This window comes from Ambystoma mexicanum, chromosome 13 (genome assembly GCF_040938575.1).
Source record: "Ambystoma mexicanum isolate Mex_15411 chromosome 13, UKY_AmexF1_1, whole genome shotgun sequence".
Taxonomy (NCBI): Eukaryota; Metazoa; Chordata; class Amphibia; order Caudata; family Ambystomatidae; genus Ambystoma; species Ambystoma mexicanum.
In genome coordinates this window covers 132,218,015-132,245,421 of record NC_090938.1, presented here as the reverse complement: position 1 = coordinate 132,245,421, position 27,407 = coordinate 132,218,015, and the positions used below count along the sequence as shown (strand labels likewise).

Here is a 27,407-nt window from a genome sequence, read left to right as displayed (position 1 = left end):
TTTGACAAAAATGACACCCTTGGGTGCTTTACTGCAGCTGCGAACATAGTGCGCGGTAAATGCCCACCACGGTAGTTAAAAGTAAACCACTGCCACCAGCCATTCATCGAGAAAAGGGTAACAAAAATGTTACATGAGAAGCTAGACAAAGGGGATACTAAGTAACCCCTCCAGCACCCTATTGTAAGAGTGTGTGCTGGGTCTAGAAAGTTACAATGTAAGTGAAGTAAACTTGACTGTTCTTGGAAACAGTAGTTTATCCAAGAGAAGGTATTTAAACCTTGGGAAATTTAAAAGACTTCCCTGTGCCACTGCACTGAAGGTGCTGTGTTACACAATGTAAAAAGATTATGCCTATGTAGTTTGTCAGACTCCACAACCAAAAGAAACAAGAGTTCAAAATCACATTAAAATACATGAGTGAGAAAAAGTCTCACTCTCTAGGTTAAAAATTCAAGTGCTCAAAATCCAGCAAAGTTGCTGGGGGTCTCTAAGGTAAGGAATTAGCAAATTTCTGAGAATTCTCCCTAACACCAATGTTCGAGAGAAAACGAATGATCTTCCGACAGCAGAGTGATGAGCAGATGCCTTGAAAAAGTATCACGCCTTGAAACACGTGTATAGTTGCGTTATAAATGCCATATCATATCATGATACCAAGAGAAGGTTTCCTCTCATACCCACATTTGGGAATTCATGATCAATTCCCTTTTATCAAAGATTTTTCATGACCAGTAGAAACCAACCTGCTTTTCTTGCCCACATTACGTACAATGAAGTACACATTGTATTTTGGGCAGAGGTTCTCCTTAATCTAAGTATTACTGGTGAGTTGGGTTGTATTCCCATCAAAAGAAAACTTGCTGACTCTTAATGCCCTTTCAGGGGGCTACCCAATGGAGCAAGTCTTGTTTCGATAAACCAAAAAGAGCACTTTGCTCACTTCATGGGCTACGGTGCCATAGTGGCAAGTCTCCACAGTGCTCTATAGACTGGTACATTTATCCTTCTAGCCTCTGCTGCTATTTCACAACAAAAAAGGTGCTCGGGACATGCAATTCCTCAGTAACAGGTTTTTACATCATGACGACAAGCCAGTAGTATAGGCTCAAAAGGCCACATCACGCATGCAATTCAAAAGATGTGGGCCAAAAGGTTGTCGGCCATACACAATAGCGTTGACCATTTATGAAGGCACAGAACACTCCAAATAAACATCACATATTAATGCTACTGAATAGTTCAAGGTTTAGAAAAATGCATTGTGAGGGTTCCTACATAACGAACATTTCGACACCAAGTATTGAATATTTATGTAGCAACATGAAACCCAGGGCTATTGCATGGTGCAAAAGAAAAATGCAGTAGTATGTAAAAAAAAAAAAAAAGATTATTTTAATCAAGACTGAAATGTGATATTAAGATAAGTAAAATGAAAAAGAAAAATACCAATTTAAGAGAACAACAAGTTACTCTTACCTGGTAACGTTCTTTCGATGGGATGGTCCGACGACGTATTCCATATCTACGACAGTAATCACCACAGCTGTGTTGCTTCGGAAAATCTTTCGGCTTCTGCGTCCGTCGATGACGTCAATACGCCGCCCTCGAGGACCTCCTCCGACGGCCGACGTCACTGGATGTTATAAGTAGGACGCACGATGCCCGTAGCCTCAGTTGTAGTTTTTTCCCAGAACGTGTGCCACCAGTCTTCTGCCAGTCTGACACACAAAGCCTTGCGGAAACGTAAGCTGCAATCGCATAAGAAATTCTGTAGCGGGGAAGGTAGGGAGGGAGTGATATGGAATAAGTCGTCGGACCATCCCATCGAAAGAACGTTACTGGGTAAGAGAGTAACTTGTTCTTCGAGGGGATTGGGTCCTCTGACGTATTCCATATCTATGACAGACTCCCAAAGCAGTACCAATGCAAGGAGGTGGGAATAGAATTTAGAAAACAGAAATTTAGCATGCCCAATCAAATTGCGGAGTAAAGGACCGCCTTGCCAAAGGCCAGATCCCGCCCCCGGATGGCATTGTGGGAATAAGGACGTACAAAAGTATGTACCGAAGCCCAGGTGGCTGCATCACAGATGTTGCGAATAGGAACACCCCTCTGCAGGGCAGTAGAGGCAGCCATACCCCTGGAAGAATGGGCCCGCAAGCCGACCGGTGGGTCCTTACCAGCCAAGCGATAACAAGAGATAGCCAAAATAATACAGCGAGACAAAGTCTGTTTCGTCACAGACTGTCCCAAACGCTTTCCAGCGTAACCAATGAAGAGCTGATCGTCCACTATGACCCGGGACATGCGTGAAATATAAAAGCAACTGAGAAATTTAAGGAATTTTAAAATAGGAACACTCTTCAGACGAGCACTTAAATATGGACAGCGCCGCCAGATAACCTTTAATGGTACCCACTGTGGGCCAAAGAAAGCAAAAAAGACAGAACCATGGGAATTTCACATGCAAAAGGATCCACATTCTTAACCCTGCACCAGTCGCAGAACTTTCTCCAACGGCAACGGTACAGGGACTTTGTTGCGGGCCTTCTGGCTGAAAGCAACATCTCCATCACGTCTTCAGGGAGGTCCCAATCCTTATACCTCAACCTTTCAGAAACCAAGCGTGAAGGTTGAGGGACCTGACCTCTGGATGGAGAACCTGACCCCCCCCCCCCCCCCCTCCCGTGAGAGCAGATTGTCTCGGTAGGGAAGACAACGTGGAGGGAAGATGTACAAGTCGAGAAGGTCCGGGTACCACGTCCTCTGGGCCCACGCCGGAGCAATGAGGATCATCCGGGAACCGAACCTCCGTAACCTCTGCAGTACTTGCGGGATGATGGGGACTGGAGGAAATGCGTACAGCAGTGGGAATGACCACTCCACCACAAACGCGTCTCCTAAGGCTCAGTTTGGAGGAAATTCCCGCGAGCAGAACCTCTCGCACTTCCAGTTGACACTGGAGGCGAAGAGATCCAATTGAGGGGTCCCACAAATGGCAAAGATCTCCAGGAGCATCTCATGAGCCAACTCTCACTCGTGAAAGAACGCACTGTGCATGCTCAGAGTGTCCGCTGTCTCGTTTTCATCTCCTGCCAGATGAACTGCCGAGATCGAAACTTCCTGCTTGATTGCCCAGAACCAGAGCTGCATCGCGTCCCTGCACAGAGGAAGTGACCCTGCCCCCCCCCCCTTTTTGTTGAGGTAGTGCATGGCCACCGTGTTGTCTGTCAGGATCAGGACATTCTTTCCACGCACAGTCAGCAGAAAAGCCTTCAGGGCTAGCCTGACGGCCCTCAGCTCCAACAGATTGATATGGAGTCTGGACTCCGACGGCGACTAACGACCGCTGACTGTCAACTCGTTGGCATGAGCTCCCCATCCTGTGAGGGATGCGTCCGTCACGATCGTCGCCTCTGGCCAGGGCAGTCAAATTAGAGCCCCCCCCTCATCAGATTGCCTTTGTCGGTCCACCACAGAAGGTCCTGGGCGACCGAAGACAGCACCTGAACAGGGTCCGACATCCTGCCGGAGGACTGACACCACTGGAGCGCGAGTGCCGATTGCAAAGATCTCATCCGCAACCTGGCCTCTGGCACCAGAAGAATGCAAGATGCCATGAGGCCAAGTAGTCTCAAGAACTCGAACGCTGGGAGAGTCTGGGCAAGTTGAAACTTGTGCACCATCTGCTGAATATGAGCCCTCACCTGGGGAGGAAAATACTGCCCCAGGGACGTGTCGAGCACTGCTGCGATGTACTGGAGCCTCTGAGTTGGAGTCAAGTGGGACTTTAAGTTGAGGGAGAAGCCCAGCTTGTGGAGGGAGTGGCAGGTGACCGACAGATGATTCATGACTTGCTCGGGAGAGCGTGACCTGATCAACCAATCGTCCAGATAGGGGTAGACGTGAAGCCCCCCTTTCCTGAGGTGCGCTGCCACCACTACCATGAGCTTGGTGAAGACCGTCGGGGCAGAGGTCAATCCAAACGGCAGGACCCGAAACTGAAAGTGCGAGTCGCCAACCGCAAACCAGGTACTTCCTGTGCTTCGGATGGATCGGCACATGAAAATAAGCGTCCTTGAGGTCGAGAGACACCAACCAGTCCTGAAGTTGAAGGGCCTGGAGGACTAGAGAGTAACCATCTTGAACTTGTCCTTCCTGAGGAGTTTGTTCAAACCGCGCAAGTCCATGATGGGACTCAATCCCCAGTCTTTATTGGAAATCAAAAAATAAAGGGGAATACCATCCCTTGTTCCTCTCCGCTACAGGCACCAGTTCTATGGCGCCTTTCTCCAGCAGGGATTGAATTTCCTGCACAAGGAGCGGATCCGGACTCTTGAAAGATTCCCTGGTGGATTGTCTTCAGGCCTCTGCCGGAAAGGAAGACAGTAGCCGTGGGTTATGATCTCCAGAACCCACAAATCTGAAGTAATGTCGCGCCACTCTACAAGATGCTGCACCAGCCTTCCCCCAACCGGCGAACCACGGGACATGGCCTCATGACTGAGCTGAAGCGGTTGCGGCATTGCCTGAGGGCAAAGAGGTAACAGCCCGAGCGGCCTTGGCACCTCGAGTACCTTGTTTTCCACCTCTGGCACTCCTACGGTGGCCCCTTTGACAGGCAGCTCCTCTCGCTTTACCAAAGGATGAGTAATAACGAAAAGGAACCTCCCCTCCATTGCTGTCCCCTAGGACGAAAAGGCGGAGTTTGTCGAACTGCAGCGTCCAACGACTTCGCTGCAGCTTTTGAGGTCTGCAACCTCTCAAGGCTCTCGTCAGCCTTGCTGCCAAAAAGATGTTCCCCGTCAAAGGACATGTTGAGGAGCCGGGCCTGCACATCAGGAGCAAATCCCGACTTCCGCAACAATGCAAACCTGCATATCACGGTGCTCGCCGCCATGGACCGGCTGACGCAATCTGCTATGTCCAAACCCGACTGAACGGCCTCACACATGGCATCCTTGCATCCTGAACCATGGCAAGGAAACCATCCCGTTCGTCCCCTTTGGGAATATGTTCAGCCGCCAAGGAAACAGTTCCACAGAGTGTGTGTGAAACGAGACAAGGCACATACGGAGTTGGCCGCCTGAAGCGCCATACCCCCTGCAGAAAACACTTTCTTCGCCTAGCCATCAAACCGCTGGTCGTCCCCATCAGGAGGGATGGTAGGGTACTACCCTACCTGCTTTGCCGGGGCCGTAGCCGCCTGCACCACCAAACTCTGCGGAGTAGGGTGCTTGGACAAGTAGCAGGGGTCACTACCGGCTGGGCGGTATTTCCGCAGCAAAGACTTGCTCACTGCCAGGAGACTCTCCGGAGCAGTCCAAGCTGCCGCCACCCTCCTCTGTAGAACCATATGAAACGGCAGTACAGGGTCAGTTGGTGGACCAATGTCGAGGACATCCGTAAGGTCATCCTGAACAAACTCCCCTGGGGGAGCAGACCATCCTAAGTACTCGGTGACCCTTGACATAAGGCGCCGGTACGAAGAATCGGCATGAGCGCCAGGCTCAGGCCTACAAACCTCCACCTCTGGAGAGGTGTCCAGCCCACTAGCATCATGGAGGGACTGCCTCAGGTACTCAAACTGGCTATGGCCTGAGAGAATCTCGTCTGGCACCGTGTCAGGCACCATGTCATCATCAGAGCCCTCATCCACCTCTGAAATCAACTCCAGATGGAGGTAAGAAGGCACAGAACTTGAACCAAAGCCATGCTTGACCTTGGCCCTAGCCTTTCTAGGTGGTTCCCCCGAGCCACAGGGTACCCCCGTCGACACAGCCCCGAAAGGCGTCGAGTGAATCGGCGTGGACGACAGACGTGGCGCCAAAAGCATCGACGGTGTCGACGACTTCCTCAGAGGCGGAGCCTCGAGAGAGTCCGTCGACGACCGTGGCGCCACAGGCGTCGATGTCTTACTCAAAGACTTCACAGGTTCACGCGGTCTCAAGCACATTGAGGACTGGGACCTGGACCGGGCATGCAGAGAACGATTCCCCTTGTCCGAGCGGGACCTTTCCCGCGAATCGTGACGACCACCCGAGCCCGAAGGCGTGCGAGCGGTGTCTCTCGGCTGACCACGACAGACCCCACTCGGAGGCACGGACGGACCGGTGCCCTGCGATTCGAGAATCGCTAACATTTTCTTCCCAAAGGAAGCCCATTCCTCCGGTGTCGCATGCTTGGTGGGATAAGCGACCCGCCGATGGGCAGAGTCCTCGGAAGAGGACGGGGAAGGCGACCGAAGACGGCACTTCTGGGAATTCCTCAAAGAGGCAGAGGAGTGGCGGGACCGACTCCCGGAGCGAGACCCACTGGACTTCTGGACTTTTGTTTCACAACAAAAAAGGTGCTCGGGACATGCAATTCCTCAGTAACAGGTTTTTACATCATGACGACAAGCCAGTAGTATAGGCTCAAAAGGCCACATCACGCATGCAATCACGACGCAGAGAGTCGCCCCTCGAATCGTCCGTCGAAAGCCCCGCAGACCTCGACTTCCGGGGCTTGGACACCTTACCTACCGACAACTACTTCTTGCGTTCCCGCAAGGCTTTGGACTTGAGCGACTGGCAGTCGACAACTCATCCGTGTCATGGGCCTCCCGAGGCACCAGAGGCAGGCGTCTTGCGAGTCCGTCACCGACATCTTGGACCCGCAGTCCCCGCACTACTTAAAGCCCGGACACGGTGTGGAAGACTAGGTTGACATCTCCACGAAGAAATACTTCAAACACCAAACAGGTTCTAAGAACCGAGAAACAGAAACTCCAAAGAGTAGAGGCGCGCCGAGATTCCATAAGCGAACACGTTCGCGGAAAAAACTGAACTGAGGCTATGGGTGTCGTGCGTCCTACTTATAAAATCCAGTGGCGTCGGCCGTCGGAGGAGGTCCTCGAGGGCGGCGTATCGACGTCATGACGCAGAAAGATTTTCTGAAGCAGCACAGCTGTGGTGATTACTGTCAGATATGGAATACATCGGAGGACCCCAATCCCCTCAAACTAGGCCTTCTATTCAACTCATCGGCCTGGTTGAGAGACTCCATCTCAAATCCTATCGAGTTGCTGTCAGAATGGATTATCAAAACTTTGCTCACTAAGGCAGAGTTTTACTTGCATGGTAGCTTTATGCAGCTTCAGCACGCCTTCATGTAATCTAGCTTATTTTGCCAAGATGTTTATGCATCAAGTGAAACCTTCAAGCTACTAGTGGAGTGTGCATTAACAGAATAATAATGTGCATATGCACTGGTACCTGAGGAGGCAGGAGTGACCTTGGAAGATCAAGGCTCAGTCTCCTCCACTGTTGATTGGGGTAATCATAAGGCGTGAAATCATAAAAGCTTCATTAGATTACACATTGGAGACTATGTATTAAAAAGCCTCGATCAGTTGCTGCTTTTGAGGGCAGAGATGACAGCAGCTTTGGGAATAGTCTGTGTTCATACTTCACCCAAGATTAGAGTCCAGAAATTGATTTCTTCTACAAAGGTATGTGGAGAGGTGTATGCCATTTCTAACAATAGCGTCTACAATGAACTATTTAACAAATCATATCCACATTCATGAACATCTGTGGGAAGACAATCCTGTACCTTCTAGTTGTAATGAAAATGAGTGACATAGAAGGTTACAGGCAGAAGGTAGACCGAATCCAAACAGCGGACATATGCTTGGTTAAAAGGGTACTGGATCGAAAAACGCTATTAGACCAGCTGAAGAGTGTATAGCCCATTAACCATTTACATTGCCTGAAGCAGTAGATACATTTGTTGCCTGAAGCAGTAGATACATTTGTTGCCTTTTTAAATAAATAATTTGAATGGTTCTTGATAATTATGTAATGAGTGCTGCTTGGTCAAGGAGTAATCTGTAAGCATATTCCATGTCCAAGTATAAATTATTTCAACACAAACCAGTATATCCATGCTCTCGGTTCATCCCCTTTTAGGTACAGAATGAGCGAGGACTGCAGACCCAACGTGTGTGTTTTGGCTATTAAAATACTTCATTAACATAGGTTACAAATGTTAAGCTTTTGCAACTATTTTTGGTGGACTAATATGATAAAAACCAGTTAGAACTATACAATGTACCGCCAACGCAACTGGATGTCAACTCATTGGAGGAAAGAGGGCCTCAATACAAGTCAGCATGGACATGGAGAGAAATAAAGATTCAAAGTCTGCCTACTATGAGCACTGCCAGTGGAGATGGTCTATTGCAGTGGCCCATCACAAATGAAATTCATAGATGGAAATAGTTCCTTGAAGCAATCTAAACATTCTGATACAGATGGGTAGTTGAACATTGGACTCAAATCACCTGAGCAATTTTCCTCAAACAATCCCATGTAGCACTTTCATATTGCACTTATGCTACCAAAGGTTGCACAGAAGCAGACAAGGCCACTTACCTGACACAATGTGTTCCTCTCAGGATGAAGAATTAAATGTGAGACTAAGTGGAAAACCATTTAAATTATTACCTTTATTGTCCAAGGAACCATTGTCGTCGTCCTCCGAAGGCATCTCCGAACGGATGCTCTCCTGTAACTCGCTAATAGCCTCGCTCTCATTGAAAGTCAGGCTCTTATTGGATGAATGACTGTCGAGAGCACCAGACATTAAAAGTCCACCCTGATCTTCTGCTTCCTCCGTCTCCCCATTCAATTGGCCATACGGCTCAGGAGAATGGTGCTCATCCAACTCATTGGCATTGTCATAGTCCTCATCTCTGTGATCTGTGTCTTGAGAATCTGCACCCAGGTTCACATCCTCTGGATATCCATTCAAATTTGTCTCAGTTCTGTAATCTTCCCGCTTGCTCTCAGTAAGTTCGTCATCAAACCGGACAGTTTGTCTACCTAGGAGCAGAAACGCAGGGAAAAAATTAGATAAAGTTCGAATATAAATACAACTACTCAGAAAAGGGAGTGATAGTGCATAGTTGAGATTGGCAATTAGAGGTTTCAAAGAAACTTGTCAGCAAGAATTCCCCAACTAGAAAAAGGATTCTATGTTGAAATAATGAATTTAAAATAACGAGGCTGAAAAGGAGGATTTTTTGGGTCGAATTTCGAAAAGAGCCCCCTCCTTTTCCCCTTCCTTACTTTAGTCGCTTACCCGACCACCCTATCCCCATCTTTTTTTTGCTTAAAGAGTGTAAAATAATCAAAAGAATTTGATCAAAAATCTCAGCGTTTTCAGCCTCGCCATTTTGGAATTCGTTTTTATGGGGATTACCAGAAAAACAAGTGCGTTTATCCTGTATAACCTGTGCAACATTCCAATCATCACGGCGGACCCTTTAAAATCCTTTTTTCCAATATATTTTATTTCAAAGTTGAATAAAAGCCCCATACAACCATCTAGAATGATCACTTTTTGCATCCTAGACATTACTGCACTCAACCAATAGTCCCCTTTCTGATAAATTTACGAGATATGGTCCTTGGGAAAACAGGCTGCTCCATAATGTGAACACAGCATTTTCTAACTACTAGGAGAGCATGTGTTTGCATGCAAGACACTGAGCATCATACTCTTGTAAAAATGCAAGTTCAGCAAGGCAAAAAGGCGCAAACATATCTGCAGGAGTAGCACTCTGAACAGGAGTGGGGCTTCCTTGATAGCCATACAGTAATTTGAACTAGGCTGGAGAATGCCCTAAAATAAAGACACGCAACAGTTAAGTATATACGATTTAGCATTAGGCTGAGGTGAGCAAATAGGCCTCAAAGCATGCTTTTCAGAAAGGTGTGCTCGTTTTATTAATTTGCTTAGAAGGCCAGCGACTGGTAGTACATACCAAATTCCACAATCCTAGGATCGCACGATAGGAAGCAAACAATCTTACTTTGGAGGTCATAAAACAGAGTCCATGGGTGCCACGGAAAGGCAATGAATGCACAATCATTTTATAATTCGGCATATTAATTTACAAAGCCTGATCTAATAACTGTTTCAGAAAGCCCATGGGCATTTCAAGTTATACGATGGGGAGTAAGTGGGCCGTGGCACATCTGTGCTAGAGCAGAAGGTAGCATAGTAAGTGGCAGACCTTGTTAGACAAGAGTATCTCCTAGTGCGGGCAATTAGTATAGTATTTCATTTTCTTGGGAAAAATGTATTTGGGGTATATGCACACACATGTTTGAGTAACAGCAGTTCATTCTTCAGTGTTGAGAAAAGTGATTGTAGTGTTTGTTTTATGTAGCTGTGGTAGGGACGGAAGAGTCAGCCAAATTAACCTGTAAATAGCGCAAAGCTGCGCAGCGCAAATTGCTGGTAAGGTTGAGCGAGGAGAGGAGTACATGCTTTTTATAACATACTAATATCAGGCTTCGTTGTTAAGGTGGTGGAACTGTGAAGAAGGCCATTGTGTACCAGCATTGAGAGAGGTGTGAAAGGGCGGACCTGTGGAGAAGGCCAGAGGGAATGAAATTAGGACGATCGAGCTAAGTGGTAAGTATAAACGCTGAGCGAGTGCTTGAAAGGAGAGTGTAATTTTAAAAGGAAGAATGAATAAAAGGACGGAAGTAGTAAGAGGAATATTTATAATAGAAAGGAATAGGCAGGAGACAATTAAATCCAACTGGATGGATGCGCCTGTTAACCACACGTGTAAGAAATTGACTCAGTACCGTGATAAGATATCAAAGTAACATTTTAAGGGGGTGCACGACACAGTGGGCAAGTGTCCAAGAATGGCTCGGAGAGGGCATGTTCCATCAAGATATTATAGAAAGTATGTACCCTTATTTAGCAGCTATATACAAAAGGAGCAAAACTTAGAGACTGGACATTCTGGGGCTTTGGAAATTGTACAAAGAAAAGGGGAAGAAACAAAAGAAAAAAAGGGAGGAGCAGGGAAGTGCACCGCCACCACCCTGAACGATATACCCTTTATTAAAACAACTGCAGGGTACACAAATCCTAAACTGTGTCTGTGTCCTAAACTGTGTCTCAAGACAAGGAAGCAACACAAAGAAAGAGGGTGACAAGAATTAATGTAAAAGGACAAGAAATGGAGGAGGAAATATTTAAATGACAAAAAAGCGCACAGCAACAACTTGACTGTTCAAGGGGGCAGAAGAAGCTATGGAAAGGGGAAATGAAGAAAGGAAAACGAGAAGGGAGCCAATGAACAGGGGTGGATAGCAGGATGCATGAAGTTTAAAAACAGACAACGTGGGGACAGGACTCTGACCATAGCGGAACAGACACGGCAGATGAAGGGCACGCCGTATCAGACTGGGAGGACAGCAGTGACAGCGATTATGGGAACAACGGGAGACAGTGTCTGGCAGACAGGAGAAGGAGGAAAGAAGAATCGCTGGTTGACTGCGGAAGTAGGCTCCGGAGCAGGAAAACCAGAATAGCAGAAGCAAAAAGACCACCACATGGCAATAAACCCAGAGTGTGCACGCAAATGCCCCTCTTACAAAAAGTGAGGTCCACTACATATTGTGGCAATCAATGGACACGGACAATTTAGTTAACAGTTTACCTTCATTAATGGCGGGGGCAGGCAAGTGGATTTATTTTTTTGAGAAAGACAGTAGGAATCCCATTGGCCATAGGAGACAAAGTTTGTAAGCAGTCTTGGTCGGGGAAAGGAGTGACAAAATACGGCAACCAGCCGGATATTCTGGGGTAAAATTAAGCTCCAAGATACACGATGGAACACTCTTCAACAATTAACGAGCACGTGTTTGGAAGGCTCTAAGGGAAGTATCCAGACACGTCAGACATGGGGTCAATCTTGGCTCGCAAAACGAAGCCAGACGAGGATCCTGCGGAACACATACGGTCCATACAGGAAATTTGGACACAGGAAAATAAACAGTCATGGGACGAAAACATTACTTACAGGTCTCTTTAGAAAAGATAGTGGGAAATGAGGCAAAGGGGTGGCCTGAGATACAAGCAACAACTGTACACTATTGTAAAAGAAATCAGAAGGAGGATAAGGAGACAGTTAATAATGCTACCAAGTCAGAACAAATTAGTGCTGAAAATCCTGTTAAAAATACACATAAGGGGGCAGAATTCTGGCCAGTAGCAGTTCCACAAGCTCAGCAAAGGGGGGTGAGGGGTAGGGGGGAGCTTCTAGTGGCCACGATAATGCAGCCTGGAGATGACACTCTTGTGCCACCAAACCAAAGTGGGGAACGTTACAGATGCAACAGCAACCCTCGTTCATAAACGTGCAACAGGCAGGGGTTATGCAAGCAGGCAGCAGGAATGGGTACATGGGACAGTATCAGACGGGGAGCTACGCACATGGAATGGGATACAGGGAAATGACTGCACGTGTCAGAGTACAGTGATTCGCATGTGGGAATTTTGGACATTTTGCACAAACATGCCTGCTCATTGCACAGGCGGGGCAGCAACAGACATAGAAGCAGCAGACTCCACAGCAGGTGCAGGTAATGCTGCAGCAACAGCAATTACAGATACAGCCCGCACAGGCTCAGGGTATTACTACCCAGAGGCAAGTGCAGGTACAAAATGGGGAAATTACAAGAGCTCAAGGTACAGTGAGCGTACTTAAGGAACCAGTGCAGACACAGATACCCGAAGGGGTAACAATACTGGGGCAGAAGACCATACCCCAATACACTGGAGTGACAATGGTGGGCGGTAACCCATGTGCGTCATCCGCGAACACTGTTTCCCAATAGGAGTGTCCTTGGGGGAGGGGGGGGGTGCAAATGTGTAAAGACCCCGAGGAGGAATTATAGGTAGCAGTTCAGATAGGACAGAGGATATTTCCTTTCTTATAGTGGGGCAACCAGATTGTGCATAAAGGAAGAATAATTTCCATTATCTAACAAAATTCTGGGCACACACGGCTTTCCGGGACAATTTTAAAAGTTCCTCTGACAAAAGATTTACGCTTAACAGGGACGGAGCACATTGTAGCACCTTTGCTGTATTAAGCAACACTACCCTCGGGATGTATCCAGCTTGGTTGGCAGTACTGATAAAGGCATACTATGCACACAGCACAATGAGAGGAGTACACACACACACACACACACACGTGGGCTCACTGTCCCTGTCCCTCAGTTAGTTCGGGCGCACACTCTACTGTACTTGGAATTGAACTGATATTTTATTTCTATGGCGCCCATACACAAGTGGCCCAGAGCGCGACAAGGCAAGGAAATAGGAACAGGGGAGAACAAAACAACGCTCTTACTAGGCCCAGTGACATTGAGTACGTGCAAGTGAATGGGTTAGGGGGAAGGGAAAGTGCATGGAGGGGGGGGGGAGAAAAGGAGCATGCAGAACAAGGAAAAAACAAATAAAATTAATAAATAATAAAAGGCAACAAACAGTGGTAATGCAGCCAGCAAGTGCTGGGTCTAAGGCAGCAGACTGGGTAGGTCTGATAAGTGCAGGAAGAAAAAGGGTGTGGGGGCTGTATGGGTACAGATGACCCCAGTGCAAGGTGTGGCCCAGAGGCAATGCGGGAGGGTGGCAGGGTGAGCAGGTACCTGGGCCCGGAGGACACAGAGTGGCCAGGTGCACGGTGCCGAGGGAGAACAGAATCAGCAGAGGAGGGAGGGGGTTGGGGGACGGAGTAGTGGTGCGAAAGACATGATTATCCTAGTTGCCACTGATGAGAACATGGAATGGCACTCATTATATATTGACCCCACACTACATTGACAGGAGTGACAGTTGTTTGCAGCAAAAGACAATGAAGGAGAGGTAATGTTCGAACTGAGCCTACCTTGTCCAGTATATAAAACAGAAAGGGCAGTGCCCCAGATAACGAAACAGAGCACAATCATATTTGCAGAAAAATTTAGAAGAAGTGTCCACGAATCTGTGCACAACAGGGCCCCATGATGTAGGAATACTCAAAAGGAGCAGGGGCAGTACACATCAAGTTAAAAGAGCACTGTTGCCACAAGTGTAGCAGAATCCACTCTCACGAGAAGCGGATGAAGGCATACATGAGACAATGCATGCTCTATGGCAATAAGGCCTACTTTAGGTGAGCAGCTCATCAGCTTGCAACACTGCTATCTAACAGATTAAGAAGGCAAAGGGAGGGGTGTGACGTTTTATCAAGGTTTTACACCCTCTAGATGTCGCTGAGGCAAAATATCCATTGGTTCCCAACCCTGCCACGATTTTCTGCAGCGTTCCCACAGAAGCACACTATTTCAGAGTGGTTGACTTGAAAACCTTTTTCTCCATTGCACTGTACCCAGACTCCAGGTATCTTGCCGCCTTTACATGTCACTGGATACAGTTCGAACATACTAGAATGCCTCGGGGGTACTGCGAAGGGCCTAGCATCTTCCAAAGTGTAATACAAAAGGATATGAGCAATTTGCAGGTTGCTTGCACAGTAATACAGCAAGTTAATGTATTGGTGTGCAGCAAGACATAAGGAGTGTGGAGGGGACAGTGACACTTCTGACTTTAATAGCAGACAAAAGATACAAAGTTGACAGAGAAGTTCCAATACTGTCAAATAGTGGTGGTGTATTTGGGTCAGATTGTGTCAGCAGATGGGAGAAAAACACCGGAAAGAGTAGAGGCCATACACAAGACTCCACGACCAAAAACAGTGAAAGATGCAGCATGTTTAGGCTTGTGCAACTATTGCAGAGCATGGGTCTTCGATTACTCCACATACACCAGGCCATTGTTACAAACACTAAAGGAAGCACAGAAAAACAAAAAAGCACATAAAATGGACAGCTGAGATGGATGAAGGTTTTAAAGGAGCTAAAATACAAGTCAGCACACGCACCAGTGTAAGCAACTCCCAATTACAAAGAGGATTCACCAGTTTTCACACTTCGATGGAAAAGTAATGACAGCAGTACTGACGCAGAAAAAGGGATAGGGACACAAGGCACTTGCATTTTACAGTGGGTCACTGGATGCAGTTATGCAGGGACACTTCTCAGGTGAGCAGGCACTAGCTGCTGCTGCATTCACCATAGAAAAGGCTTCCACAATAACCATGGGGTGCCAAGCATTATTGTACGTGGACCATGCATTGTTTGCCGTACTGGAAAAAACAAAAACACTAACAACTCAAAGGTCTTCAGGGTACGAGGTGATACTAACCAACCCAGCAATAGAAGTGGTAAGGTGCAGGACAATAAACCCAGCAGAGGTCACTGCAGAAAAAGGAGAATGTGAATGACTGTAGCATGCATCGACAGGAGCAAAGGTAACCACCTAGTTAAGGGAGTGACCGAAGCGGGGGCAGGGGGGACATGATTTTCAAGGACAGGAGTTCCAGCATTGATCAAACCACAGGGCAAAGTCACTCAGGCCGCGCACTGGTGGGGTATGGACGGGTACATAAAGGGGAGGTGTTGATAGTATACTCAGACGTGACTACCAAACCATTATTCTGCACAAGTGGCAGAGCTAGTGGCCTTGATTGAAGCACTAAATATGTCAGAAGGCCAAGCAGTGAACATCATCTCCATCTCGCACTAGGTTACCGCTACAGTGCACCCAGGACTAGCAAGATGGGAAAGAAGAGGGTTCATAAGAAGTGATGGCACTCCCGTTCAGCATGCAGCATTACTGAGTAAACTACTAGAAATGTTAACGCTCCCAGTAGAATTAGCATTAATAAAGTGCAAAGGCCTTACAGGAGGACAAGATTTTATCTCACTAGGAAGTGAAAGGGCAGACAGAGCAGTAAAAGACGCAGCATATATGTCAGAGTGATTACATGTGCAGTTCCCTGGTAAGGAAGAAAAAATACCCGTAATAGCAGTACAAAAAGTGAGAAAAGAGATGCATTGACAAAAAGTGTCAATGCAATCAAAATATTGCAGATAATTGAGTTGTAGGGAAAAACATCAGATGTGGAAAAAGAGGCATCAGATGTGGAAAAAGTATACTCTCTGTGCCCAACCGATTTGGTTTGGCGACAGGATAGCACAGGAAAGGTGGTCATGCCGAGAAACCTGTTACAATTGGCATTGGAACTGCTTCACTATCCTTCCCACGTATCGAAAGAGCATGTGGTTGCAGGGATAAATGAAGACTGGTTTGTGCCAAATCTGTATGGGTAGGTTTTTGAGTATGTAAGAAATTGGTTCATTTGTAAGAAGCTTCTACCAGGTGACACATTAAGAGTTGTAGAGGGAACATTGCTGCAGCTGGAAGGCCCCTTACGGCACTTGTCCGTCTATTACATTGATTTGCAAGAGAGATGTACTTCTTACAAGTACCTGCTTGTAGTGCTGTGTCCATTCTCACGTTGGCTTGAGGCAGGTCCCTGTGCCCACAATGTCGTCTGCTCTGCGGGTACATTTCTGGTGAGGGAGGTGTTCCTGAGGTGGGGGATTTCAGATCAAATTTGCCCTCATAATGGCCAGCATTTTGCCAATTTAATAAAGGAAATTAAAATTCACCTGGGGATAAAGCATAAGTGATGTACGGTTTACCATCTTCAAGCCAACCGTTTGGTAGAGAAGATGAATGGACTACTGAAAATTGTGATTGTCTACGTTTATGCAAACGCTTGAAAAATCATAGGTACTGCTTGCGCTTAAAAATGCACCTGGGGGAAAATTCATTTGACTCCTCAGGAGATTGTTACCAATGTGACTTGGGAAGCTCAGGTAGGGAAGCGGGCTGATGTTATTGCTACTAACAAAATTGTTTTGTAAGTTAGCAGCCTTAAAGGGAAGAATGGAATGGCTCGAAAGGAGCGCACATGTCAAAAACTTAAAAACCAAGTTAAGGTGCCAAGTTGGTATTTGGCATGGTGTAGGAGGAAACGCATTTGTGAGTCCTTCAAGAAATGGAATGTAGAGTATTTTGGAGTAGGATGCCTCTTCCAAGGTCCGCTTGAATATGGAAAGCGCTGCTAGGTAACCCTTCATTGTTCCAATCTGGAGAATCAGATTTTCCAAATGTTGTAGAAAAGATAACCCGTAGGCATATCGCATTGAAAAGGGTCCACATCCTTTTCCCTACACCAGCTGCAGAACTTGTTCCAACGGCAGTGGTGTAAGGATTGTGTTGCTGGCCTTCTGGCCGAAAGCAACGTCTCCATTAAGTCATTAGGGACTTTCAGAAGCCATGCGTGAAGGCAGAGTGTCTTGACCTCTGGATGGAGAACCCAATCCTCCTATCGAGAGAAGGTCCGCTCTTTGTGGAAGACTTATTGGAGGGCAGATGGATATGTCCAGGTGGTCCGGCTACCACTTCCTCCCAGCCTCATCCGGGGCAATTAGGATCATGGATTTCCCGAACTGGAAACTCCGAATCCACTAAAAATGCCTCCCCTAAAGCTCCTAAGACACTGGTTGCGAACAGATCCGCTTGTGGGGTTCCCAAAAGGGTGAAGCTCTCTTTAAGGTCTTCCTGAGCTAGTTCCCACTCGTGGAAGACTGTGCTCTGCCTGCTCAGAGCATCCACCGCTGTGTTCTCTCCGGCTAGGTGAACTGCCGCTAGAGAGACGCCTTCAATTGGCCAGAACCAGAGCTGCATCGCTTCTCTGCACTGTGGTAGTGACCGTACGCCACCCATCTTGTTGAGGTAGTACATGGCTCCTGTGTTGTCCGTCATTATCAGGACATTTCCCCATGCAGAGGGCAGAAAGGCCTTCAGCGCTAGTCTGATTGCCCTCCGCTCTAAAAGGTTGATGTGTAGTTTGGACTCTGATGGATACCAACGACCGCTGATTGTCAGATAGTTGGCGTGGGTTCCCCACCTCGTGAGTGAGGCGTCCGTCAGTACTGTAACCTCTGTAGAGGTGGTCCCAAATAAAGCCTGCACTCCAATCGCCCATTTTGAAGTACCAGGAAAGTTCACACAAAGATGAACAAGTTACTTCTTACCTGGTAACATTCTTGCGATGGGATGTTCCTCCGACGTATTCCTTATCTTAGATAATTTGTCTCCAGCTTGCTGGCCTCGGAAATGTTCTCTGTAGAGGGCGCTGCGCGTCGACGTCCGCCCAGCCACTACCGACATTCGCTTGATGAAGACCCTAGGGCTGAGGTCAGCCCAAATGGCAGAACTCGAAATTGATAATGAGAGCCGCCAATTGCGAACCTCAGGTATTTCCTGTTTTTGAGATGGATTGGCACATGGAAATAAGAGATACCAGCCAGTCCTGGATCTGGAGGGTCTGAAGGATCTGAGAGAGAGTTACCATCTTGAACTTGTCCTTCCTGAGGAACTTGTTCAATTCTCATAAGTCCAAGATAGGTCTCAGTCCTCCGTCCTTCGGTATGAGAAAGTAGGGGGGAGTATCAGCCCTTGTTCCCCTCTGCTACAGGTTCTATGGCACCTTTCTCTAGCAGGTCTACAATTTGGATCTGGAACTTTTAGAGAGCTGTGCCCCGGTGGATGACTCTGAGGGATGCGTAGAAAGGGTAGGCAGTAACCTTGGGCAACTGTCTCCAATGCCCAAGCATCTGAAATAATAGCCTGCCATTCCGTCAGATGGTGAGTTAACCTGCCCCCTACAGGTGTTGTGTGGAGAGACATCGGAGTGGTTTGGGGGCGGCTGATGCAGATGCCGAGGGTAAAGAGGCACCTGCTGCTGCCTTAGTACTTTTGACCCGTCCACCTCGGGTGGATCTCCTTTGGCCTCTGAGCCGGCTGTCCTCTGCCTTTCCCGAATGCGGAATAGCAAAAGGAGTTTGGCGGATTTCAGCTCCTAAATATTTTGCTGCTGCTTTAGATGTTTGCAACTTTTCCAGACTGTCATGAGCCTTTTTACCGAATAAAGAAGAGCCGTCAAAGGGCATATTCAAAAGTCTGGCCTGTACATCTGAAGCAAAGCCAGACTTTCATAACCATGCATGCCTGCAGATTGTAGTACTTGCCGCTATGGCCCTGCTGATACTGTCAGCGGAATCGATGCCAGTTTGAAGAGATTCGCACATGGCATCTTTGTCATCTTTAATGATGGCAAGGAAGGCTTCCCTTTCATCTCCTTCCGGTATGCAGTCAGCCGCTGATGAAGCACACTCCCACAGTGTCTGACTGAACCTGGCGAGCGTACAAGTGGCGCTGATGGATTTCAACGCCATACTACAAGCAGAAAATACTTTTTGCCATAGAATCGTACCTTTTGAAATCCCTGTCCTGTGGAACAGTAGGATAAGCGGATCTGCTGCTTGATGAAGTTGCCGTTTGAACCACCGGGCTCTCTGGAGTCGGGTGTTTTGATAAATATTCAGGGTCAGCCGCAGCTACCCTATACTTGGCTGACAATTTTTTATTGACTGCAGGGATAACCTCAGGAGTTTCCCAATTTGATGAAATTTTCCTTTGTAAAGCTGTATGGAAAGAGACCACAGGATCCTCCTGTGGACCTTTATCTAGTATGTCTGCAAGGTCATCCTGTTGAAAAACAGGTGAAGGCACAGACCAACCCATAAATTCAATAATTCTTGCCATCAGGGTTCTATAGGGGGTTTCGGCATGTTCCCCTGGGTCTGGTTTGACAAATTTCACTTCTGGTGAAGTGTCCAATCCACTTGCCTCATGTAGGGATTCCTGTAGGTCTTTCAACCTTCTTTCCAAGGAGGTAAAATCCTCTGAAATAGGTGGTGTGGTCCTCTGCAGCCCGAAGGGTCTTTCTTGTTCAGAATCCTCCCCTTCTTCATAGATTGAAGATAATCTGGGGTACTCTGACCTCGGAAATGGTGTAAAACCCATTTCTAAAGCAGAAGGAGCCAAACTTGTCATTATTGGCCCAGAAAACGTTGATGCCGATGTAAAAGGCTTCAAGGTGCCAACAAAGGCGTCGAGAAAACTGGAAGAGGCCTCGAGGAACTCAAGAGGATCGGGATCCTACTCGAGGATGTCGACGACGTTCTCAGCGTCGTGCTGGAGGCTCTCGGTATAACCGTTGGCTGTGAAGTAGCCGTGGTTTTTTCTTTCATCAGCGTCGATGTCGACGATGGCGTTTATTCGATCGACCGATGTGTCGAAGAACCCTTCGACAACGGCGTCTAAGATGGTGCCTTCCTACCCGATGGCCCGTGGTGCTCTCGGGTGGACTCTTTCGCCGGGTGCAACGACTCGCAGCGTTTCGATTTTTTGGGTTTTTCACCCAGGGTATCACCCACAGCTGTCTTCGAGGGGGTCGAGGCCGCTTTCTCGAAGAGGCTTAGAATTTTTAGCCTCAATTCCTCCCACTAAGCCTGAGAGCTGTGTTTTGTGGGGCAGGAGACCCTTTCTGGGGAAACAGAAGATGACGAGGAAGGGGATCTTCGACGTCTCTTTTTTGAGTGTCTAGATCTCGACGAGTGGTGGAACCTACTTCGAGACCTAGAATGGCAATGCTTTCGACGGCGAGGAGACGAATGCCTCGGTCGAAGAAACTTTCGAGGAGGTTTTGACCGACTTACCTCTCTTGAGCTTCCCCTTGCGCTCCTTCAAGGCTTTCGCTGTCATGGACATGCAGTCCTCACACTCCGAACAATGGTGCTAGACTACCAAGCACCACAAACAGATCCTGTCAGGATCTGTTATCGACATTTTCTTTCCGAAGTCTCGACATTTTTTGAAGCCGGACCGCGGAGTCGACGGTTCGGATGAAGAAGCCATTGAGGACTAGTTGGTTTTATCGAGGAAATATAAGCGGTTTATCTGACTGAGCAACGATATTCCGAGGCCCCACGAAGTGCGGAAAAACAGAATTGAGCAACGGATGCCGCGCGTGGCTATTTATGGGCATAGTGATGTAGTCGCCGATACGGTGGCTGTCGAGGGACACCAACTCGGTGGACAGCGCCCTCTACAGAGAAAAAAGTTTCTGAGGCCAGCAAGCTGGAGACGAATTATCTAAGATAAGGAATACGTGGAAGGACACAATCCCTTCGAAATGTGACGTATGATGAGCAAATAAACTAGCAGAGAGCCGCGGTAGGGCTCTGCCCAGTACCTATTACAAGAACAGCACCTATTGAAGTACCAGGAAACCATGGATAGTAAGGTATCCATTGAAAAACCATATCAACAAACAAAACGAAACGAAATAAAGATCTGAGTACAGTCCATGAAGAAACCAAAAAGGTCTTAATGGAAGATGAACAGTGACGTCACTAGAGCCGGACTGACTATCAGAGGAAATGACGACCAAAGAAGGGCGCAAAGAGACAAAACACCATGAACAAGGATATTGTGAACCTAAAGTAAAAGGACGATGTCAAAATGTATGAAGCTTAAGCTGTAAGCACAGCAAAGATAATTGGTCAGTTTACACCTGTACATATGCTTGGAAACGCAAGAAAGCTAAGGAAACAGCGCAGCTTGCTATGCTTAGTAGAAGGATAGTGCGGCAAGCGCCACTATACATAATCTACCTCAAACAAACCACATTATTATAAGTGTATTTCTACTTTGCACAAGAAGCAGAATCAACCCAGGCTACTAAAGGCCACGGGAGAAAAGCTTAATATTTAGAAAAAACAAGAGAGACAGCTCAAATGAAACTCAGTAGAGGCAACTCGTGCCAGGAAAGCCAAGGTCGAACCAATAGAAGAGACGAACAATAGCTACATTTAATTGAAACTAAGAACAGAATAGCCTGCCTCTGAAAGGTCTAGATAAGAAGACTAAGGCAGGTGATGATGAAATGAGAATCAAATACACTAATTGATAGAAAAGAGGCAAATTCACAGTGTCTGAACAACGTGACCAGCCGAGCCAGACGAAAACGAAAGCCAACACCTACGCATGTCACAAGGCCAGGGGAAGATCGAGATTTTCCAGACAGAAGATGTGCATCGAGGCCAACCACAGTGAAATAATTGACACATGGCTGCTAAAGTGATGATTGATTGTAACAATGACTGGAAGAAGGCCGGGTAACTAAGGGGCACCTCGCATCTGGCCGACCATTCTGCGTGCTGCTAAGCAAAGTGGAAAAGTATGCATGGGGTTGGTTCCTTCCCCAATCACAATGGACCAAATAATCTAGGGTCCTATAGTGAGTAAAACCAATAGGACTTCATACTTTTAGTGACGTCTGCAGCAGTCATTGGAGGAAGGGCTTAGATGCCCACCTGATAGTGTTTACCCAATCCCCTCACTCCGTTACCATATACAGATATAGTACCTATATTAAAGTTACCTTTTCCTAACCAATAGAATTGCATTGCAACTTTTGAGTGTTACACGTAGATGATGATGAGTTTTCAGTATAAATGGCATCATTTTTATGAAATTCGTTGGAGATGAAGCGAGAAGGAAGATTGCGCCATTGCCGATATTCACAACTCCCCGTTTTTTGTACTGGTCATTAAACGGACTCCCTTTGCCAAGCTGCCGAGTTGTCCTTATTGATTGGTGTTCAAGTAATAAATCTGCACCCCTATCTAATCTAACGGGTGCCGCTATCTTGTCCTAAAGTGCTTCTGAGCAAACACCGACTATGGGCTGGTTGGGGGGTCTCCGAGCACACCTCTGGCCATGGTTGCCAAAAGAATCTTGTCCTTGCAGGCCCACCAAAGAAGGTGGTGTGAGACTCTGCTGGGAATCTGAAGGTCGTCTGACATCCTGCCTGTGAATTGGGACCACAGATCTGAGAGCCCACTGAAGGGCTCCTATTCCCAGGCGAGCCTATGGCACCAGAAAAATGCAGGATGCCATGAGTCCAAGCGACCTCAAAAAGTCACAGGCCGGAAGACGCTGGGCACTCTGAAATTTAGTGATCATCTGCAAAATGTCTTGGACCCTCACCTTGGGTGGCGAGGCTTTTCCCAAGGATGCATCCAGGACTGCTACAATACTCTGGAGTCTCTGAGATGGTATCATGTGAGACCTCTTGTCATTGAGGGAGAAGCCCAGTCTGGAGGAAGTGGCAGGTGATAGAGATGTTCTTGGGACTGTTCGGGTGACCGTGCCCTGATCAGCCAATCGTCCAGGTAGAGGGTAGACTCAAATCACCCCTCTCCTGAAACTTCCTGTCACCACTTCCATTAACTTGGTTAAAACCTTTGGAGCAGAGATCAGCCCGAATGGCAGAACTCAAAACTGATGAGAACCGCCAATGCTGAACCTCAGGTACTTCCTGTGCTTGTGATGGATTTGCACATGAAAGTAAGCATCTTGAAGGTCCAACACCACCATCCAATCCTGGAGCTGGAGGGCCTGAAGGATCTGAGAAAGCGTGAGCATCTTGAACTTGTCCTTCCTGAGGAACTTGTTCAAGTATCTCAAGTCCAAGATAGGTCTCAGTCCTCCGTCCTTCTTTGGGATTAGGAAATAGGGAAAATACCATCCTCTGTTCCTCTCCATCACAGATACTGGTTCAATAACACCTTTCTCTAGCAGGGTCAACATTTCCTGCAACAGGAAATGGATCTGGAACATTTAGCGAATGTTTTCCCGGTGGAGGACTCAAGATCTTTTTTTATAAAGGGGAGGCAGTAACCCCAAGCTACTGTTTTCAGTGCCCATGCATCCCAAGTAATACCTCGCCATTCTTTCAGATGCTGCAATAGTCTGCCTCCCACCGGGGTGTCGTCAGTCAAGACCTCAGAGTGGTTTTGAGGCAGCTGAAGCAGTGGCGGATGGTCAATACGCTGCTTCTTGGGCAGGCTTTGCACCTCTCCCTCGTCCACCATGAGGGAATCTTCTCTGTCCTCTCTGAAAAGCCTGTCGACTCGCTCTTCCAATTGAAGAGTAGTAGCGAAAATACCTACCCCTCCAAGATGATCTGCTGGGGTGAAAATGCTGTGGCTGCCCGACTGTGGCACTCAAGGACTTGGCTGCCACATTGGAGGTCTACAGCTTTTAAAAGCTTTCGACAGCCTCATTTCCAAATAAATGGGAGCCGTCAAAGGGCATGTTAAGGAGTCTGGATTGTACATTAGGTGCAAATACCCACTTGCTGAACCACACAAATCTGCTTATGACAGTGCTTGCCGCCATGGCCCTGCTGCCACTGTCAGCAGTGTCCAGACCTGATTGCAGTGACTCACACATGGCCTCCTTGCCTTCCATAATCAGGTTCATGAAGCAGTCCCTTTCCTCACCCTCAGAGATTTGATCAGCCGCCATCGCTATACATTCCACAGGGTGAATGTAAACTTTGCAAGGTCTCATGTGGCAATAGCAGACTTTAAAGCCATGTTGCAGGCAGAAAAGACTTTTTGTGCAAGAATCAATGCATTTGTCATCTCTATCAGGAGGTATGGTTGGGTACGCAGCTTACTTGGGAGGCAGGTGTAGATGCTTGTACTACAAGGCTTTCCAGAGTTGGATGTGTTGAAAGGTAGCCAGGGTCGTAACTGGATGGCCTGTTTTTTTGTTGTCAGATTTTGGTTTACTGCCGGTCTGGACTGTGGAGCCTCCCAGTTTGCAGTGCCACATGTAATGGTAATATAGGGTCATATTGAGGACCATTGTCCAATAGGTCAGTTAGGTAGTCTTGTTCAAAAGTAGTAGCTGGTCTACTCCATCCCAGGAATTCCAACACTCTGGAGATTAGGCTTGTGTAAAATGCATTTGCATGATCAGCTGGATCCGGTTTCCCAAAATCTAGCTCTGGGTAGAGGTGTATCCCACTAGATGTTTGTACAGCGTCATGTAGTTCCCGAACCCTGGTCTCTTCTGAAATGAAACATTCAGGTGTGTTAGTATTTCTTTGGATACTTGTATTAAATTGGAGACCAGATGGAGGGGTATCATCTGAGGTTTCATAGCCCTCATATATAGATGTTAGGGCACTAAAGAAATCGTTTTTAGGTAAAGGTTTAAAAACACTTTCCTGGCTTTTTTGTGGTAAAGGCGTTGAAGAATGTACAATCAGCGTTTATTGCTTGACTCTTGTCTTGTGCTTCAACAGAATTGACCCTCAAATCAACGGTTTCTCGTCGAGTACTTGACGATTCGAGTAGTCTTAGGCTTATGAGCCGGGCTCCAGGGTACGCAAGATTTTGCCTTGGCCTCATGCTTCTCATCGACCGTAGAATGGGCACTTTTCTTGTGCTTCAAGGAGGACGGGGCCCTCGAAGATTTTGCATATCTTCCTAAAGCGTTCCCACTCCTCTTTGGAGGAAGATTTAGTTGGGCAGACTACGCTCCTTTCTGAGGAAGCTGAGGAAGAAGGTGGTGATCTATGCCTTCCCTTCGACTTTTTTGATGACAAGGAGTGTCTTCCCTGAGAGTGGGACTGTGTTAAAAATGTTTTGAGGAAAGGAATCTCTCGACCCGTGGGATGAACCAAACTCAGGAGTGGATGGGGATTTGGGGACAATCCTACCCACCGACAGTTTAGCTTTGCGCTCTTTAAGGCCTTACCTGTCATCGACTGACAGGATCGACAGTCGTTTACATGTTCGACGACCCGGGCACCAGATGTATATTTTATGTGGGTACGTGATTTTGGTGCTGCATTTTAGGCACTTTTTGAAGGCCATGTTCAGAGCTGAAGACTAGGCCATTTTCTATATGTTTTGAAGCAATCACATTCGTGGAAAAACAGAACTGAAGCCAACAGGCGTTGCACGTGGTATATGTACTCAACGGGATGTCAGATGAGATGGAAGCCCTCGAGAGACATCGAGTCGACCGTCCCAACACACAGCGCCCTCTGCTGAGAGAAAATGTTTGCCAAAGCAGCTGAAGATGCAAACAAAGATACCATAAAATGAGGAATATGTGGGAGGACACAATCCATTCGAAATGTGCACTTTTGAGCCTGAACCCAAGTTGGTTCTTTGTGCAAGGAGCAGAGTGATTAGAAGTAGTAATGGTGCAGATCCAACATGGTGTAATTAGCCCATGATCACAATCTTTCAATTACAACTATTCAGCCAAGATAAGCAATGGCAGCGGAATGGGATCCATAATAATGTATTAGCCACTTTGGGAGGCATTCCAATTTCTCACCCAGCTTTGTGCACGTTTTAAATGCCTATGGTCAAGCTAATTCATTCCCCAGACTTGCTGGATTTAGCAGCCCTCTCAAAGCAAGGCGATAAGAAGAGAAATAATAAACCATTTGTGACTCCTCTTGCTCTTGTCACAAGATCTAGCACCATTGTAATTGCCAACAAGGGGAGCAAAAGGTAAAGTCTCTCTACTGCTTCAGTTTCAAGGAATTTTTCAGGTCACCCATGAGCTATCTTGTCTTCACCTCTTTTTCGCAACTCTACCTGATCAGGACATTACAATCATTATATTTTAGTTTATCTACCTTAAGTCACAAGGAATTCTACATAGTTGATAGTCTATAGGACCCAATATTATTGGATGCAAGTCGATTAAATCTCCTCCTCCAACACTTATCCCATGTCACCCACACACCTAAACATGTCCAAATCTTGGCACCGACACATCTGTCAGCTGGCTTGACAAACCCAGTGCTTTTCCCCAGATACAGGGATTGTTTCTTACAAACTAATTTGGTGAAAGCCTCAACACTACCAGGGCCCACTTGAGCACCTCAAGTCCATCACGTAACCGCCCACCAACTACATCTACCACCACGCTTTGTCGGTCCTAGATATTGGCATCACGGAAGGTTCTGCTCTAAATTGAGCTGCACATTCCTTAGAAATTCTCATAAATACCATTAACTACAGTTAAGAACAAGTTACTTACCAACTGGTAACGTTCTTTCGATTGGATGTTCCTCCAACGTATTCCTCATCTTTGATGTATTCATTCCAGCTTCAGAAAAAAGAAAAAATCGGCAGAGGGCGCCGATGTCGTCGAGTCGATGGTCCCTCGAAGGCCTTGTCGAGGGTGATGTCATCGGGTGTATAAGTAGCACACGCGGCACCCGTTGGCCTCAGTTCTGTTTCCCCCCCTTCATTAGGAACAAGTTACTTACCTGTAACTGTTGTTCTCCAGCATGGGTCTGGCATGGATTCACATGCTCATGAATATTCCCCGTCGTCAGGCTGGGAATCCTCGGTAAAGAAAAAAAATCAGTATCAGTTTCGTTTCTGATCTGTCTTTCGTAGCAGTAACCAATCACTGATCTCTGCGTCATACCGACCACAGCCAATGACTGCCCTCTACCTAAGCCCCGCCTCTGGCAGCCATCTTCAGATTTGGTAGCACGTGAAGTGGCAGTATGACCAAGTGAAGAGCCGCAGAGGGGTAGGCGGGAGGGTTTGCATGTGAATCCATGCCAGATCCATGCTGGAGAACAACAGTTACAGGTAAGTAACTTGTTCCTTCTCCAGCATGGGGTCTTGCATGGATTCACATGCTCATGAATAAAGAATACATAGCAGTACACACATGCACAACCACGGGAGGTGGCAAAGGCTCAACATTAAGCATTACATCAAACTCAACATTAAGCAATTCTTACCTCCTCACCAGGCTCACCTTAGGCAAACAGGTTGCGCAGCACTGACCCTGGAATCCCGATCGACGCAGTAGAATTTCGTGAAGGTGTGCGTCGACCT

General features: G+C 47.1%; 1 protein-coding gene across 4 annotated transcripts in view; it reads right to left on the bottom strand.

Annotated features, from left to right (window-relative positions):
- SRPK1 (SRSF protein kinase 1) overlaps positions 1-27,407 on the bottom strand; it is a 936,001-nt gene that overhangs the window by 405,529 nt on the left and 503,065 nt on the right. For all 4 annotated transcript variants that reach the window (XM_069633441.1, XM_069633440.1, XM_069633438.1 and 1 more), the window contains one exon: positions 8,493-8,870. In XM_069633441.1, the coding sequence (XP_069489542.1) occupies positions 8,493-8,870 (378 nt within the window). The remainder of the gene's footprint in view (positions 1-8,492; positions 8,871-27,407) is intronic.